Source organism: Agelaius tricolor, unplaced genomic scaffold (assembly GCF_023055355.1).
Source record: "Agelaius tricolor isolate 1412-34295 unplaced genomic scaffold, bAgeTri1.0.p SCAF_13, whole genome shotgun sequence".
Lineage (NCBI taxonomy): Eukaryota > Metazoa > Chordata > Aves > Passeriformes > Icteridae > Agelaius > Agelaius tricolor.
Window position 1 is genome coordinate 16,846,960 of NW_027269273.1, and position 18,010 is coordinate 16,864,969.

The 18,010-nt window shown below is 39.5% G+C and overlaps 1 protein-coding gene across 3 annotated transcripts in view; it reads right to left on the reverse strand.

The window, feature by feature from the left end:
- The window catches only part of ZSWIM8 (zinc finger SWIM-type containing 8), a 54,811-nt gene extending 36,844 nt beyond the window's left edge, over window positions 1-17,967 (reverse strand). For all 3 annotated transcript variants that reach the window (XM_071438891.1, XM_071438892.1, XM_071438890.1), the window contains exon 1: window positions 16,871-17,967. In XM_071438891.1, the coding sequence (XP_071294992.1) occupies window positions 16,871-17,048 (178 nt within the window). In that variant the 5' untranslated portion in view covers window positions 17,049-17,967. The remainder of the gene's footprint in view (window positions 1-16,870) is intronic.
- Window positions 17,968-18,010: the final 43 nt, after the last annotated feature.

Below are 18,010 nucleotides of genomic sequence, written 5' to 3' on the forward strand. Positions count from 1 at the left end.
TTTGGTGCTAAAACTAGACTTCAAATACTCTCATCTGAGTCCCAAACAAAGAGAGATCTATTCAAGAAGTTTATTTCTGGATACACAAATCTTGGGTTGGTGGATTTATACCTACTTGTAGGTAGATTCATACCCACTTGTACCAAGAGGTATTATCAATAAAACAGACAAAAGGTACTCTCAGGTTCTATAATAAATATTTTTAGCAAAGAAGGAAAAAGGAAGTCTGCTAGAAAAGTAAAGGAGAAAGCACCACAGCTTCTGCTCATAAAGCAAAAATAAGTATAGGAAGGAAGACTGCAAATTTAATATTAAAAAAAATTAAATAGCAGTGAAGTTAAACTCTTGAGACAAAACTATCCAAGGGAGAAGATAATTTTAAATTGTGGAGCAAAATTAGCATGAATTGCTATTTGTTCTTGGAAGCAGACATGACCCAATCAGAAGAAAAAGCACATTTAAAATCTTGGAAGAATAGAGTCACAAGTAAAGCATAAGCAACCTGAAACAATTCTCACAGGCTAAATGACCAAGAAAACCCAGGTCTGGAAGGGATTTTGAGAAGCCTTCTAATCTATATCTCCTAACCAAAATGCAAGATCAAGCATATCTGAACCATTCTGAATAAATCACACCCCATTATTTACCATCACACAACATGCAGCTTTCATGAGGACTATCCTGCCCTTTTTGCTACTGTTTTGCATGAATTACAGGTTCAATTTTTACAGCCATTTTGTAAAAGCTGAAACCTTGCATAGATGTAATTATTCCTGCTGGAACAACAACAACAACAAAACACCTGACCCCAAAACAGCCAACACAAGCTGTGCACACAAACCTGCAATTTCACCAGCAGAACAACTTCTGTGCCAGCAGGACTTACCACACAGAGATGAATGCGTAGCAGTTGCTTAACCTTTCCTATTAGAGAGTAGGCTGTAATAAGGTGCAGCCAACAATTACTCATAAGAACAGATCATGTTCAAAATGATGTAGCAGTATTCCTTCAGCAGAGTAACCGAAAAACAGAGAAGAAACAGCTGGAATAATCAGCAGAACAGGACCGTGAGAATACCGAAGAGCTATTAAAACACAACAAAGAAAAAGCAACTGGGCTAAACACCGAATGTATCTGTTATCAGGTTATTTCCATTGAGTTACTTTCATTTGATACACATTCTAAAAGTAAAGTATACATACAAGTGAACGAATACAATGCAAGTGAACAAAACTCACAGCAAGAGATAAGACACAGTACAAAGACAGGACACATTGCTTTCCCTAACTTTAGAAAAATGACATTTTAGGCTACATTCTCTTTTAAGAGATGAGTCTACAGCTTTGATGTTACAGCAATCCCTGGTCCCTATCTGACCTTTCGCCTCACCTTTCTCACTGGCTTCACTCCTAAATGTAACAAAGAGTAACAAAGTAATATAACTATACACAGAACAAGAAGATGAAGAAAATTAAGTGAATCACCTGTGATATCAAAAGCTAGTGAGAACAGTAAAACTAAGAGGAAATATGCAGAGTTCAATCTTGGCTGGTGAAGGAGGTATGGGGAGGGTGTTACAAAATCTGTTTTACAAATCTCATTTTAAAAATAGTAAATAACACATTGCTTTTTACAGGATTTCACATGTAGAAACATAAAACTGTTACTGTAGAATGCACATACAGGATTTCTGCTTGTTTAGTTTAACTGCCTGTCAGTAAAATGCCCCTTGGCTTAAGCCAGTGATACACTGTCTCTCTGATACCACTTAAAATCAAAATGTGCTGACAATTCTCAAACAGGCAAGCAGAGGAAGCATTGCATTTAATCATAACATACATAAACCAACTCTTTAAAAAGATTTGTTTTCTTACTGTTTTCTGTACATTTCCTTCTAAAATTCTGCTGTTGGTTTTAGTTTATTCTCTTGCTCTTTTTTTTCTTTCTAGACATTTATTCTGAGTTGATGTCTTTAAGAAGTAGATGCCAGAGAAATACAGTCCTTCAGGGCTCAGACCTGGCAAGAAATATCAGAAAACATCACCTTTGTCTTTAACGCTGTAATACTTGAGGGTGAATGCTGTGAATGTATTTTTAAAACAGTTTCCCAAGGTGAACATTGCAAAATGACACACAAGCCTTTTAATTAAAGATGCACTTGTTTATTGCAAATTAATTATATCCAAGGCATTTAGGCCATTTATACTTCTTTTTCTTCTTCCATTTTACCATATAATCGGCATCTTATAAAAGCAACATGTCTATTAAAAATAGACAAAATCCATCTCTGAACTGCAGATAAGCTACATAGTATGTACCAGAAGCATTTTGCAAAAGTCTGAAAATAAGATATTTTCTCTTGCTTTAAAGGTATTTCTCATGCAAAGCTCCATCCAAAAGGCACATGAATTTTAGTCCCCTATTCAAAGAGGTGTTCATTAAGAGCAGAACTGATAAATGGGTCACAGACACACCACCACAGTTGGTTTTCTATCACACTAACTCTTTGCCTCATTAAGTTCCAGCCCTACAAAGTCAACAAAAAGGGAACATCAGAAGGGTTGAACTAACATCCTTGCAGCCTACATAAGCAGTAAGGGTCACAAGACACAGTTCTGCTTCATGTCTGCTTGCTGCTCTGTGGCTTTCAAGCACAGACTTGTGAGAGGAGTAGTAAATACTTACTATACAGTTCCCCAAACTTCAGGCAACATTATTAAAAAACACAGCCCATTTACAATGCACTAGGTACATAATATATAGAAATGATGGAATATTAAGAGCATCCTTGAATAGTCTTAGGATTACAATCCTGGGAGAAAATCAGACTAAGTAAATTAAATTAAGGTTCATGGTCCAGTCACAAACAGGACAGCTGTGTTTTCAAAGAGATAGAGGAAAAGTTCTCCACCTAAGTGGAAGAGATTTTTCAGCTACTCTGTGCCTGTAACTCTTGGAACACAGGAAGTGTTGTGAACCACAACCACCAAGCTCCAGAAGAAAACTAAATACTTAACATAAAAACACAACTGAAATAATCAACATAAACTTAAAAATTTCAAAGAAAGAGAGGTAACACAGAGGTAACAAGCACTGAAAACAATTGAACTACTTACCTTTAAACACCCATACCAAAATGAGTCCAAGTAAGGGGAGAGAGGATTTGGAATAGAAGAGTGGAACTAAATTGAACACCATGAGAAACTTCCATTGTAAAGGCTCACAGATGAACTGCTGGAGCAGCTCTGAGGCTATACCAGACAGCAAAAGACATATCAGCTACACATATGCTGAGAGTAGACCGTCCAAAGAAGCACTGTAGATAATGAAGAAAACCCGACTCAAGATGGCCTCTTTCAGGCCAGTATTCAGATACTTACAACTAGGGATTAATTTCTCTTCAAAAGATCATCAATCTCTCAGCTGCATATGATCTCTTCAAATCCCACAGCTGGTCTCAGTGGTGTTCAAAGAGAACACACTCATCACAGACTGCTTCAGCTCAGCTGGAGATGCTGGGTTCTTAGAGCAGCCCAGCAGGCACAAGGACTGAGCAGACACCAAGAAGAGGTACCACCTTCTTCTCCCAAATACAACACAAGGGAACAAAACCAAGAGGCAAGCCAAGGGGTGAGGACCCTGAAGCTGAACCAAGACCCTCCTGCATCAGAACCTGGCAGCTGAATGGACACAGGGAGCTGCATCTGCACCTAGTGATAGTCTAGCTTGACTACAAGCAGAATGAAGCATCTGAAAACCACAAGACACAAGGCAATATTCAAATACTGACTCCCAGCTGTCTTCAATTAGCTGGTTTCAATTCCCCTGCTTCAGATTAATAATTCCACACCATTTTGTACAAAGGGAAAAAACCCACAACGTTCCTTTGTATGAAAAAACAAGCAAACCAGAGTATTGCTAAAAAGTAGAAGTTTTTCTTTCACAGGTTAAGGAAGCTTATGCGAAGATACAGGCTCCTGATTCCCCAACTATTTGTGCAGCATCAGTCTTAAGAAAAAAAGCAACTTCTTTACACTAAAATACTTGCTGTACCAAGCTATAATAAAGTTTCAGCTACTTGTTTCTCAGATAATACACACCCCAAACAAATTCCCTGCAAAACACCTCAGCATTCACAAAGCCAGCTGCAACAAATGGAGAACAACAGTCATTGGTGGAATTCATCTGTGTGAGTTTTTCACACACTGTGACAGATCAAGAGGGTTAGACAAGACAAGAACAGGGATCAAGTGATGGAGATAGGATGTTACACATCCTACTGCTGATTTACTGTTAATCAACCTTGCTCAGAACACAGACTAGAGGGAACATTCTGACCTGAGGGCTCCCTTGGTTTTGTTTTCTCTTAATGTTTCTGTACTTTTCAAATATCCACATACTCATGGCAAGCAAGCACAACTAAAGAATTGATCTAGCAAAAGCAGCAAGGACAGGACACTGTAATGCAACCCTCAAGTATTTCAGGCAATTAGCCACAGGAAAAACTCTAAAAATATGGTTTTATCCAATAGGCTTGTATGGCAGGATGATATTCTCATCATGGAAGAATGAAAGTATTTATATACACACACACATATACACACATTTTTTAAAAATCAAAAAACATATTCATAGTGAGAACTAAGTGATCAACAAATGAGCAAAACGCTCTGGAGAACAAAGCAAGAGACACTTTGAATCACAGGTACACTAATTTGTTCACAAAAAGAAATCAAACAAGAAACTAGCGGGATTATTTGGTTTTCTTTTTCTGTCTATGCAATTCACTCATTAAATATGCACATTAGCCTTCTTACTGCCTGTAAATAGTGCAGAACTCTCAATTAAAAATTCAGGCTTTTTTAAAATTGACAGACAAATCTGCTCCTCTTATTTGCTTTTATCTTTCTCCTTCTCCATTGCTACTAGCCCCATAAGCTTACTAACAGCACTAAAACCCTAATGGGATCTGTGTTTACAAGACTTTCTTATATCTCTTATTTCCCCAGTGAGAGTTATGCAACTCCGTCTGATCACATAAACATTTTGCAGCAGTAAAATGACATTGAAAATTATGTCAATGAGTTGCAAATGCAGAGATGTAGGACCATGTTGAAAGCAAAAATAATTTGGGGGAGGCCTACATCAGCCCTAAGCCACACAATGACATTTTATGTATAAAACAGTTGAAAAGATGAATAAGCAACATAATTTTTTCATTAGCATTTAATGGATAACACTGATGAGATTCATAGCCACAAACCATTAAAAAAAACAGATCCCAGATGGGCAGATTTCTGCAGTTTCCAGAGTAGGAAACTTCACACTTAACTGACAAACTGCAGCACTACACAAATTCCATTACAGACATCACAACATTTTAAGAATGGCAGTTTTTTTAACCCAATGCAAAAAGGGCTGTTTTATCACAGGAGGGTGTCCAATTCACCCACAAAGTCTCTGCTACGTGCAGCAAAAGCCATAGCAGAGTCAAATTTCATCTGAATGCAATTTCTGAAAACTGCTTAACAATACATCACAAACAGCTCCTATGTGTAAGTCAAAATATTTAATGGCTCAAATTATCTTTGGTTGCAGGATTTGGATTGCCCTTCAAAATGAGAGAAGTATATTATTTAGCTGACAGCATATACATATCTCCTGGACTCATGACTTCTGCCTCCAAGATGAAGATAATTTAGGAAGCTATAATTAGTTCCTTCTATAAGGCAGGCCTTAATATACATTAAAATATCAGAAAAACAATACTTGTATTTCATTAGCACACAAGCCCTGTAGAATTGCAGAACACAAATGATTGCAGATTTAGAGGGCTGAGTGGGTGGGGAATCTTTTCAAGTGTCAGTAGTTCTAAATCTGCTAAGGCTTGCAGGTCCCTTCTGCACATTTCTGACAAACCCACTTCACTATGGTTTTCTACAATCACTCTCTGTATGTATACAGAGTTAAAAACCCCACAACTGAAAACCAACTGACTTAACTTTGCTCACCTGTGCAGAAATGACATTACCACAGTGTTAACATTGATCAGAGAGACTGCACCTCAAAACAGTTTTTGCTAATGAACCTGAGCCCCCAACAGAGGAAGAATGCCACGCTCAGCACAATTCCTGCTTTTTTAATGTTAGACTGATTTAAAACTATTTTATCTTTAGATCATTACTTAAAGTTACATTTTTAAGCATTCCAGTGCCATGCCAACTCCTGGTAACACCTTCACTTGACTTCATGAGTCAAGAAAAGCCCTAGAAAAAGGAAAGCTGGTTAGGTTTTAGAAAGGTTAGCAATAACTGACCAGAGAACTAAAACTCAGAAGATGCACAATGTCTGTTTAATCCAACATTAAGATTTCTAACACACTAAGAATTTAAAGAGGTGCATGTCTGAAAACTTTTTGCACTCTGAAGGTCAGCTGGCTGAAGAACAGATTCCCCTTCTTCTCTTACAAGAGCTCTCTTCGTTATGTCCTTAAAGCATCATAACTACAACATTCTTACTATATTACAAACCAGATCTCTACAAAGAAGACCATTTTATTAACACCTTCTGAACTACAGTTCAAGGAAAATGTAGAAAGCTACAAGTTACATTTGGTAACAAAGAATATGTTTGATGAGGGAAAGGGAAAAAATCCATTATTCGTTTCCATGACTTCAGGACAGGAACATCAGCACGTTTCTCCAACACGAACTTGAAGTCCTAAGATCCAACTCACCTATATTTCAAGATTTTGTTGCAAAGGTGTACAATGCACCCACAGAAAACATCTGCTCTGAGAAAATGTAAGGACCTCTTCACACAAAACTCCAATCTAGATCAGAAAGGTGTTTTTTCCATCTAATTTTATTGCTAATCCTATGCAATAACTGTGAAAATCTGCACAAGGCTATGTTCATGAAATTGGAATATTCTATGGCCTTTTTTTTCAACTCTCACCTACTCTAACATGACTGAGATCCCAAAACTCTGATACCAGAGAGCAAGTAATGCAGCATTCCCAGCTTGAAAATCGCCTCTGAAAATTCAGACAAGAAAATTCTTATTTCAAACCTTTCCATTTCCTTCCCTAAAAAAATTTATTCATTTCATAAAAAGAGCAGCCTGGGCAAGCAAATGACAGCTGCTAGAAATCCTAAAATAAACAGCAGATTTTGTAAAGCAAGACAGACAGTGCGACAAAACACTGCACTCATGCCAGTGCTGGCCAAGGTTTCACGACAAATTGGGCAGCTTGCATTCAAAATAAGTCTACAGCTGATGGAGCAGATTAGCTTCAGGCAAGTCATTTCCCCTGCACTGTTACTCCTTGCTCTCTCACCCCATGCAGAAAGAATTCTGTACAACCAGGATTGTGCATTCAGAGCACAGACATCAAACAGCTCCTGCCTCCTGAAAGCAAAACTCAGTATTACCAGTTATTCCCACTCCTGCCCCACACAAGGTATTTCAAAAGCTCAGAATTCAAAATTTTTTCCAGTGGCCTATGACCAAAAAAAAGCTACAAAGACCGACACAGACCAAATATTTTTCTGATTGTAGATGATGGAACACAAATATAAATCAAAGTCTGACTTCACCACAGCTGAGAATCAATCTCTATCAAGAAGTATGGATATGTTTTCAGACACAAAAGGAAGTCATACAAAACACCATGCAACCTCCACTACTTAGTGTGCTGGTCTCTACAGCACCATCCTTAGTAACCATCTTTAGGTATAACATGCAAAATTAATTCCTAACCAGCTTTTTTCAAATGTCTAAATAAATGCCAGAACAGTATCACTTGGCCTCCAAACAAATGCACTGGCAAACACTGAAGAGGTGCATTTACTGAATGTATCAGCATGTCAGGAGGCCAATTTTTGGGTGGCTGATGGGAAAGTTATCATCTGAAAAGAATAAAGGATAAGCATTCTCACCTCTAGAGTAAAAAAAAATTAAACAACTGTCAGGAACTAGAAGAAGGTATCAACGCTTAACATCACCAAATGGAAACCAACAGAGGTTTAAATATCTATTTCATAAATACAAAAACTTAGATATCTAAATTCTTTTGAAAAAAATCTTACCTGACTCCTTTTTCTTTCCTTTGGTTTGGTAAAAATCTCCCCAAATCTAACCTCGGGCTTCATGCAAAGTAACAGAGCTCAGTCAGCAATGTCCTTCAGTTCCAGGCTGTCCCCCCCAGTCCCAAGGCACAGCAGAGCAGTCCCAGCCTGTCTGAACCCCCCTGTTGGACAAGAGCTTCCAATGCTGGCAGCACCCAGCCTGCCTTGAGCTCTCAGCCCCTAGCAATTACATTTTCTCCCACTCGAGGTAAAGTATTCATGTGATCATATGTTAATAACCAAGAGCTGGAGAGAGTCCCTCTTCTAACAAGAAATAAACTCCCTTCCAATTTCTCCCATCACCTGCAGGGAGAACAAAACAGGCCAAACAAAACTGGGTACAAAGGCACATATGAAGCAGGAAGGCATCTATAGAATGTTTACAGAGGAAGGGTTAGTTACAAGCATGTCTATTATTTTCAGTGCACAAAAACAATACCTAAAGCATCCCTGAAAACTATGAGGCACTGATTAACTGCAGTCCATTGCATGAATTTGGCAAGGCAGATGAATAGTATCTCCCAAGATCTTCCCAACATCACAAGACTGATGCAAAGTCAACCATCTTCTCAAAATGTCCCCATGCACTACTGCTCTAAATGCAAGCAAGTAGTTAATGAAACTTGGAGAGATTTTAGGTCAAATACAACCTTCTCTGCAAAACATGCATAAAAAGCCTAAGTTACAAGTATTTTCACCCAGACCTCTGGTAAACAAATTTACCAGTTACATTTCTTTCTTCCTCCTGTCTTAGCATTCACTGACCTAAATATGAGGTAAGAAATGAAATTACAAGCAATATGCAATAGGAACTGTAAAGAGCTCAAGAGAATTGCTAAAAGATGCCCTATAGGCTTCACAAATGTATTCGCCTCTCAGAAAAATGGTAATTTCATTTGTACACCTATTAATTACACACTACCTGCAGGACTGCCATGAAGATTCAATGTCAAACCCTGACCAGGTACTTTTACATTATCAATCATTTCCTAAAACCATGGAACTTGGGTATTCAAGCCATCATTAGGCTATTCAATTAGCCTCGAGCATGGATTAACAAGACTTCATGTTGGTGCACTATCCAAAGGATGAGACAGATGTGATTTTACGACATAAGAATTCCAGTACAGGGATATTAAAAAGAAAATAAAAATCAGTCACAAAAAGAATCAGTCTCAAGAATCACAACTGGTGATACACAAAGGCAAATGGGAGCATATGCAGAGAACAGTAAACCTGAAACAAGACACAGACAGATTCCATAAGGCCATACAATACCCAATATTCACAGATTCAGAAACTTTTCTGTACTCAACCAAGAACCTCATTTTGTCACACACAGTGACAAGATGCCATCAAGAATGGCCCTAATGCACACAGGTATTATTTTAATAAATAGCTCTAAGGAAGAGTCTAGATGGTATCTTGGTACTTTTATTTTAAGTCACTTTTTCTTTCCTTTCGACTGGGAGACATGCTCAAAGCAGCATCTTTAGAGATCTCAAGTCTAATGAATAGAAAAGCCACACTTAACTTTTTCCACTAGTTTATCTGTGGGGAGGTTTGGGGTACAAGCAATGCTAATTAAATTTTAAAAGATTGGTGTTTTCATGTTCAGGTCTCCACCAATGAATTATTCATGTTTACCAGTATTTCTGGGTAGCAATGAACGATGGCCATCCGCTTAAATTTTTCATCTCTCTGGACAGAGGAAGAAGCCAGACTCAGTGGCCCAGGTGCTCACCTGCCCACTGCTGCAATAACCCACCACATAAATGTCTTAACTTGGGAGAAAAAAGTACTCCTGGATGCCTCCCTGTAAAGACTAACTGCTTGCAGATAAATTCTGGGTAATATTTCTTTTATCATGCTACCTAGTTATATTTTTGTAAAAAAATGTGGACTTCTTTTTTTGTATTGTGTTTGGTCTCCAAGGTCCCTCTTCTTCCTTCTGTCAACTGTGTTCTCCCTTCCAGCATCCAGCTTTTCTCCCACAAAAGGACAGGATTTCTTCTGAGGACAAATATTCTTCTTCCTCCCTCCATCTTATCAATTTATCCTTTCCCTTTCTTTTACAAGCCAATTTTTATCCCACAAGAGAAAGAAGCGTGAAAGCCCTACTATATGTTCACAGTCACAAGATAAGCCTAGAAGACAAAAGAAAAGCTAAACAGTCACTGAGACACCAAGGAACACTCAGGTTCCCCTACTTCCAGCAGCTGAATGAGAATGTTAAGATTTTGTTCAAAGACACTACTCCTGCAATCTTTTCAGGTTTCCTCCTTCTGTGGAAAGACAATGTCTTAATTTCCAATTTTTTTCTCACACCAGCAGAGATTAAGGTAAATACAAAAAATCAACACAAGCGTTTTCCAGCTTACATATGTTCAGCTTTTGCCTAATTGATACTGGTAAATACTGATGCCTTCATTTTTCTTTTTTTTTTTTTTTTTTTCTTCCAGCAATCTAGAAACACTAATAATGATTCATTGTAGAAGATATATTTTTAATAAAACTAAGTACTTTTCACAGCATCACTTTTTTCAAAACACATAATTCCAGAAGATTTTAATTAATAGGTATATTGCAACCTGACAGAGCTCCTTTGTTTCACTCTTTTCAAAGACAGCACATTTCCAGCTGTATGGAAGCAAATATAGATGAACTAAAAATAATCAAAACAGCAAAGTTTCCACAAGCCTAGCCCATAATGTTTAAAGCACATGGGGAAATGTGGTCAAAGACATCACTTCCAGTCTTTTCTGTTAAAAATGCTACACAACTACCCACAGCCTTGCCAGAAATAAAGAAAAGATGCATCAAAGAACACACAAACTGTGAGAAGAATGAGAAACTTCTGACTGCTAATCTTACACTTAACTGCTCAAGACTACACAGCTTCAGAGGAGGCAATTTAAAAATGTGTCATATGGTATTTTGAAATTAGAATCGGTATTTCAAGTATTTTGTACATTGTGCACCACTGCTATTTAATGTTTAACAAATAAAATTCTAAATGTAATATTTTAGCTAGTTGACACCTATGTGCTTTGACTTTTACTTCTGGAGGGTTCAGAAGGCTGTTACAAACCAGGAAGAGGGAGGAAAGTGCTTAATACACATAAAGTGCATTAAAATAAAGTTGAAAAAAATAACTTCTAGCCATGACACTATTTTATATTAGTCTTATAACTGCTTTACACTCTTACACTTAGATAGGTAATACAAAAAGCTGTTGGTCTAAAAGGAGCAATGAAATTTTAAAGACATTATTCAACTTTAGGAACCAAAGAATAAATAGGTTTTGATTCCTTGTTAAGTTTCTTATACAAAAACAAACAAAAGCTTCCAAATCAATTATTGATATTCTAAATAGACAAACATTTACTCCAGAGTTCATTAAAGTATGTAAACATCTTTTGAAACTGTACATTCCTTTTGCTCCTCTGGAACAAAGTACTGTATATTACCTAGAACACAGAAAATTAAAGAGGAATGCTCTTTGCTCCTGGTTGGTAACTGGCATAAGAGACACTGCTCAAATCACCAACGTCTGTTTCTCTTCCCTCAAAGGTACTGCTGGAGGAGGGAGAGAAGAGAGCTTTTGTGTGTTTGTTTAAAAGACTGCAAAACACAGGTTGACTTCAGAGAGCAGAGAAAAAAGGGCCTGGCCACAAGTTAACATGAGCAATGTGAAATCTACTCCCACAATTCATATGCTGAATGATTTTTACTTTGGCTACATTAATACCTCTAAACAAACTTTCCTAAGTTTGATCAGTTGACTTCTCATTTCTTCCTTCCTCACTAAAGAAATACAGACTGTACAGAAGGTGTTATTTTTGTGCATATAGGGTATGCTATGGATTTGTGCTGTTCCTCAGACTGAACTGGAACTCCAAAATTGTAGACTTGCATATTAAACCACACTTAACTGCTGGGTCTTCAAACACACAGATCATTTCACCATACTACAACTAGAAGCAACCAGAGCAAGAGGAGCACAGAATGTACAAGAGCCCAGCACAATTCATGAAGCTAGGAGGACACCACCTATTGACCAAGCCTGCGTGGTTTCTTGAAGCTTCTTGAAGTTGATGTGAACTCATCAACTCAGGGGAAAAAAATCCCTAACAGGGAGAGGGGGAGATAAAGAAAGGGATGGGAAACAAAGGCAGAGCACAATTCACAGTCTAGATCAAACCTGAACCCTTATTACACCTGTACCTCCCAGAAGCGTGAGCTGACTACAAAATCTCCCTCTTCATAGCAGAGGCACAAATAAAGCAGAAAAAAAAAGAAATCAGTTGTAATATACAGTAATGGCCAGTAACAAAACAACAGCAAACCACAGAGTGTCCATCTGAAGCTTCACTAGGCTCAAAGAGTGGACATACTTTGGGATGATACCAGCATTCTTCTCTGATTATACCAAGAGTCCCAAGAGCACACAGTATGAATTTGAAAGAGACTAAATATTCTTTCTGCTGTTTTCTGAAGTTGAACAAGGATTAACTTGAATTTGTTAGTTAGTGGCAATCCTGAGGAAGAAAGAGTGCTCTTTATACTATTTATTCTTTTCCTGTATAAATTAATGAAAATCAGTCACTGTTATTTTACCAGCATAGACACTGCTCACACTCTGCTCTCTGAACTGATCGTACCTTCACCTCAAGCTCTGTATAATCTCTGCCAATGATTTTCTCTATACAGCTTGAAGTTCTGAGGCACTGTGCCCAAAACTTCACAATGTGGCTGCTCCTAACAGTTTGAAAGAACAAAAACTGTCTGCAGCTGGATAATGAGAATATTTTCCATGAGAGCACTACCTGTATAATTTCTTAGTCAAGTCTGAGGGGGTTCTGCAATAAAGTACACAATAATTCAAGTTTACAGTAAAGGAAAGGAAAAAAAGTCAAGTTTTCTCACTAGCTGCCTACTGAATACAGATTCAACACAACTCTTCAGCACACTTCCAACCAAATCCACCATGAATGAATAAACACAAAATGAGTAAATATATTGTGAAGACACTATTTAACAATCCTAAAGTATTAATGTCAGCTTCCTAAATGTTTGGTAAATATTTATGCTTCAGAAACTGTGAAACAAAGGACTAAGGGTGGGAAAGAGCTTAGAAGCTTTCAGGAAGAAACAAAGGCACAGTGGGTTTGAAGAGATAATGAGTGTACTTGAACTCTTATTCTTACAAATTCTATCACAAAAATATTTATGTGAAGATAACATTAGATGTTTAAACATTTGCAGAAAGACTACACTACTTCAATTACCAATGAAAAATACAACTGCTTTAAAGTGAGAAAGGCATGAGAGGATCATAATGGCTCCTGGGAAAGAACAGACTTGCCCAGAAAAGGGCAGAAAAGGCAGGTGGGTGCATTTGTCAGTAGCTGGGTAACAAATTGGTGGAATGTAATTTGATATCTAAGAAAAAGAGTTGGAGTTACAAACCAGCTCTAAGAACCAGATAGTTCTGAACACACTGCAAGGACGCTGTACTTTCAAACATCCATTCACCTTAACTTCAGAGCAGAATCCTCTGTCTGTGTGTGCAATCAATGATGTATACAGGTAATGACTGGCCAAATGTCAGTTAGAAGCATTACACCACTCTAAACTAAAAACACAAGGGGTAAAGCAAGCAATCAAGGCAGCTGACAAGAGAACAAGGCATTTGTAAAAAAAAAAAACCATTCCAAATCATCACAGGACTCCCAGTACTCCCAAAACTGACAGGTTTCCTCCAGGATTTCAGTGCAGGTGAATTAGTGGAGATTAAGAGTAGTTTCGAAATCTAAGGGCATCCATGAAGTGGACACAATGCATTCCTTCTCCACATAGGAATTTTCTCCTTATGTGTAGAATTGCCATTCTAGAGTGCAGTATAGGAAGACTGTAAGAGGACTTCACCATAGCAGAAATTAAATGTGAGAAAAATCAACCAATTATAATTCTATTTTTCTGATATAACTACTCAAGATACCTGATTTTATAAAGAAATCAGTTCCAAGGATTGTATTAGAGAAACTCAAGCATTTCTCTCTCCCTTCCATCATCTTCTAGCAAACCAATGGGGTGATTCACAGACAAGTGAATAACTCATCTTTTTGGCAACCCTCTGTAGTGAATACTGTGTATATTTGCAACCCAAGCCTTAATACAAAACTTCCAATAAACCTGACAGTAATATTAAAGATACCCAAGAAGAAAATAAAAACTTGCAAAAAGTAAGAAAGCTGTAACTACATCTGTGCAGGTAGTTTGTTTATTAAAGAGACAGCCAACAGCTCTTCCACCAGTCTTAGGGGGATTCTCTTTGAACCAATTAAAGAAGAACTTGACACTTACAAGGACAAACTGAAAACAATTGAAAAAGCTAGAAATCCTTTCTATTACATAACTTGTCTGACTAATTCCACACCAAAGGCTGAGCTCCAAACTGGAGGAAAAGACTAACAGAATATAGCTCCTCTTGTTTCCTCTTAGCATTTAACAGAATAACCTATTGTCTAACCACACTTTTTGTTTTATTAGGCAACAGTAAAATGGCAAACTGTGGAAATAAAAATACACAGCTCAATTTTGAATTATCACATTTGAAATTACTCACTACAAGCAACAATCTCAGGACCCAGCAAGTTCTGTGTCTTCTGACTCAAAAACAGTGTCAAGAAGAGGTTATTAAAAACAACAAGACTGGTACAGGAGTTCTGAAATCCAAGGAGATTCCAGACAATGACAGATGTCACGTCAGACCAGACTTTCTGGCAACACAACTGTGTACAGTAAAGCACCTGCAAGTGTTCCACACTGGTAGTATCATATGTGACTTCACAGCATGAACAAATAATTATTTAGGCCACAAATCCACATTCACATTCTTCTAAAAATAACTCTGACCAGAGCCTGGGAATTGCCAGTAAGGGCCTTAAAGGAGGCAACAGTATCCTCTCAAAATGTCCCTCCTGTTAAAATAAGATTCTCATACAAAGGAATTAGGTGTCTAATAAAGGAGGCAATATATATATTGCTGAAATACATGAACCTGAAATATATGAACCAAGTATAAGCAATAAAAGCTTTGCCTATGCAAGTCTGCAGAACAGCAACATCATGTAAATAATTACAATTATCCCAGCAATGCTAGCTATTGTGTCTTACATGTCAGAAAAGAGCCTGAAGACTGCAAATATGCACCATCTACTGAAGTATCTTTTCCTTTTAATGCAACAAGTGGGTGTCAGCAGAGAGAGCAATTGCTGCTTGATTTAATTCGGTCAAGAGAGCTCAAGGAACTAGGTCAAGACCCAGAAGAACACTCACTCATACACTGAACCAGTGGAGAAAAGCTGGCTAAAAGCATCTAGAAGTTGAAAAAAAAATCATCTTTGCAAACATCAGTCTGACTTGCAGAGCCATGCAAACCAATCTGCCAAACTAAAGATGTCTTTATTTCCACACCAGTATGTTTTTAAAAATTCAGCTCCTTTCTAGCAAGATAACACGTTCAACAAGACTTAATGCAAAACATGAAATAAATATATATGTATATGCTTTGCCCCATGCACAATGCTTACTTCTGCATCTCAGGACTCACAGATTTTACAAATGCCAACACAGTTCCCCTTCTTTACAGCAGTAGAATTTAAAACTTAATCTGCCTATGGGTAATGCAAAGTGTACTTTATGGTACTAAACCAGCAAAAACTGAACATTTGTCCATAGCACAACATGGCCAGATTCCAATTCAATTCAATATAAATTGCATTTCCTGTCCATGTAAGGGCAATATTCAGAAGAGAATAAAGTTTCACAGTTCCAGATAGGGAGATATCAATGAGGCAGGTGATGGTTAAAGATCAGGAAAAGTACTGACACTGGCCTGAAGAAATAGGAGAGGAAAAGTAGAAAGAGTTTGTGTAATTTCAGTTAACTGTGTGTCTGACTCTGCTTAGTGCAAACATCACCTGAATTCCAGGGTCATGATGCAGTAGAATAATAGTGAAATCAAGTTTTGTTAAAAAGAAAAAAAAATAAAGCAAAGAGCTATGAGCTATATGTTAATTAAAAATAAAATTCATTTGCTAATGTTGCCTATTTTGCTGTCTGCTATTAAATTACTATCAGCAGAAAGGAAATAAGACAACTCTTGAAGCAGGCACACTGCTGTTGCCGACTTCTTTGTGGCAGTGGTAAGGCCCTCTTGCTCCACTATTGCAAAAGAAAGAGCTAATTTACTAGAAAAAGGACAAATGCCAAGAATCAGACAAGGAAAATGGACTGCTCTATACAACGATGGCTTACATAGCTTTACATGAGTAGCTTGATAGAAGTAACAAAAATCTCCATGAAACCTTAGTGGACTTCAATCAAAGCCTGTGGGAACCTATGCAGTTATTCCCAGCCAAGTCTGCAGTTTGTTTATAGAAAACAGTTTTCAGATTTCCAAGAGCAATCCCACAAAATCTACTCAGTAGAGCAGCATCACGATACTACGAGTGCCCCCAGTGAAAACTCACCTAAAAGACATTGCCTTAAGAACCCCGGTGAACTCACAGTTTCAATCTTTGCACAAAATTTATCCCGACAACGAATCATACACAGGAGTTCTCTCTGCTGCTCTGAATTTCGTTCTGCAGATCTCCTCACCTACCACCCCCCATTGCCCCACAACTTCCACGAATCCAAAGAGCATCTCAATTAAATCGGGTGACCTCACCTTTCATTTTGACCGTGGGGGAAGTGGGTCCAGCCGATTGCTTCCTCCATCCTCTCCAGTTCTGGCAAAGGCTCTCCGCCTCAGAGATGAAGGAACAAAGAGAGTCTTCCTCAAAGCGATCGGAGTCTTCAAATGAAAACCTCTCCCCGTCCTCCCACTCTGCGAACATGAGTTCCATCACATCGAGAGGCGACGTGGGGGAAAAGAAGAAAGACAGGAACAGCACTGCTCACTTTTAACAGGTGAATGGACTTGAGGGCTCTTGCAATACTTAAAATCTCGATTTTGATTTGATCCCCATACTACAGTACCAGGAAAAAACAAAGCGCTGTCTGAGATGAGAGAAGCAGGAAATAACTACCAGGACAGCTGGTAAAAATTCCATGGGGGGAAACAAAAAAGTTCTTTAAAAAGTTAAAAAATGCTTATGTCCACAGAATGTACTTGAGGCGGAGGGGGCTGGTTAGTCCATGAGAGCTGCCTCCAGGCGGGACAGGTGCGTGCCGGGCACACGGAGGGTCCGAAGGCTCCCGGCGCTGCAGGACGAGGGAAGGGGGCCGGCTTCCTCCTCCGGAGCTCCCGCGGGGGGGCCGCCGGGGTCTGTGCGCAGGGCCGGGTCTCCCTGAGCTTGTGCTTGTCTCACTCCCGGCGCAGGAACCGAGGGGAGGGAGGGCAGGAGCACCGGCGGGGGCTGGGGGGGAACAACTTCCCTGCCGCTCGCGGGGGCTTAAAAACAGCCCGGTGGGGCCGGAGCGCCCGCGGAGGGGCGGCGCGACCTCCCGGCTGCTCGTCACGGGCACCGGCACCGGCAGCGGCGCGGGCGGGCGGGCAGGCGGCGGCTCCGGCCTCACGGGGGCGCGGGCGGCGGCCGGCGGGGAGCGCCCGGCGCTGGTCCCGGCGGGCAGGGTGGGGGCAGCCCGTCGCCGCTCCGGTCGCGGTGGCCCCGCGGTGTCTCTATGAGCCCATGGCCGGCGGGCCCTGCTGGACGCCCCCGAGCCCGGCGCGGCCCCGGCGGTTCGCGGCCCCGGCGGGTCCCGTCCCTGCCCGGCGCGGGCACCAAGATGGCTCCGCGCTTCCCAGCTTCACCTGCGACACCCCCCGCCAGCTGAGCGCCCCTTCCGCCGCCGCGCTTCCGGCTTC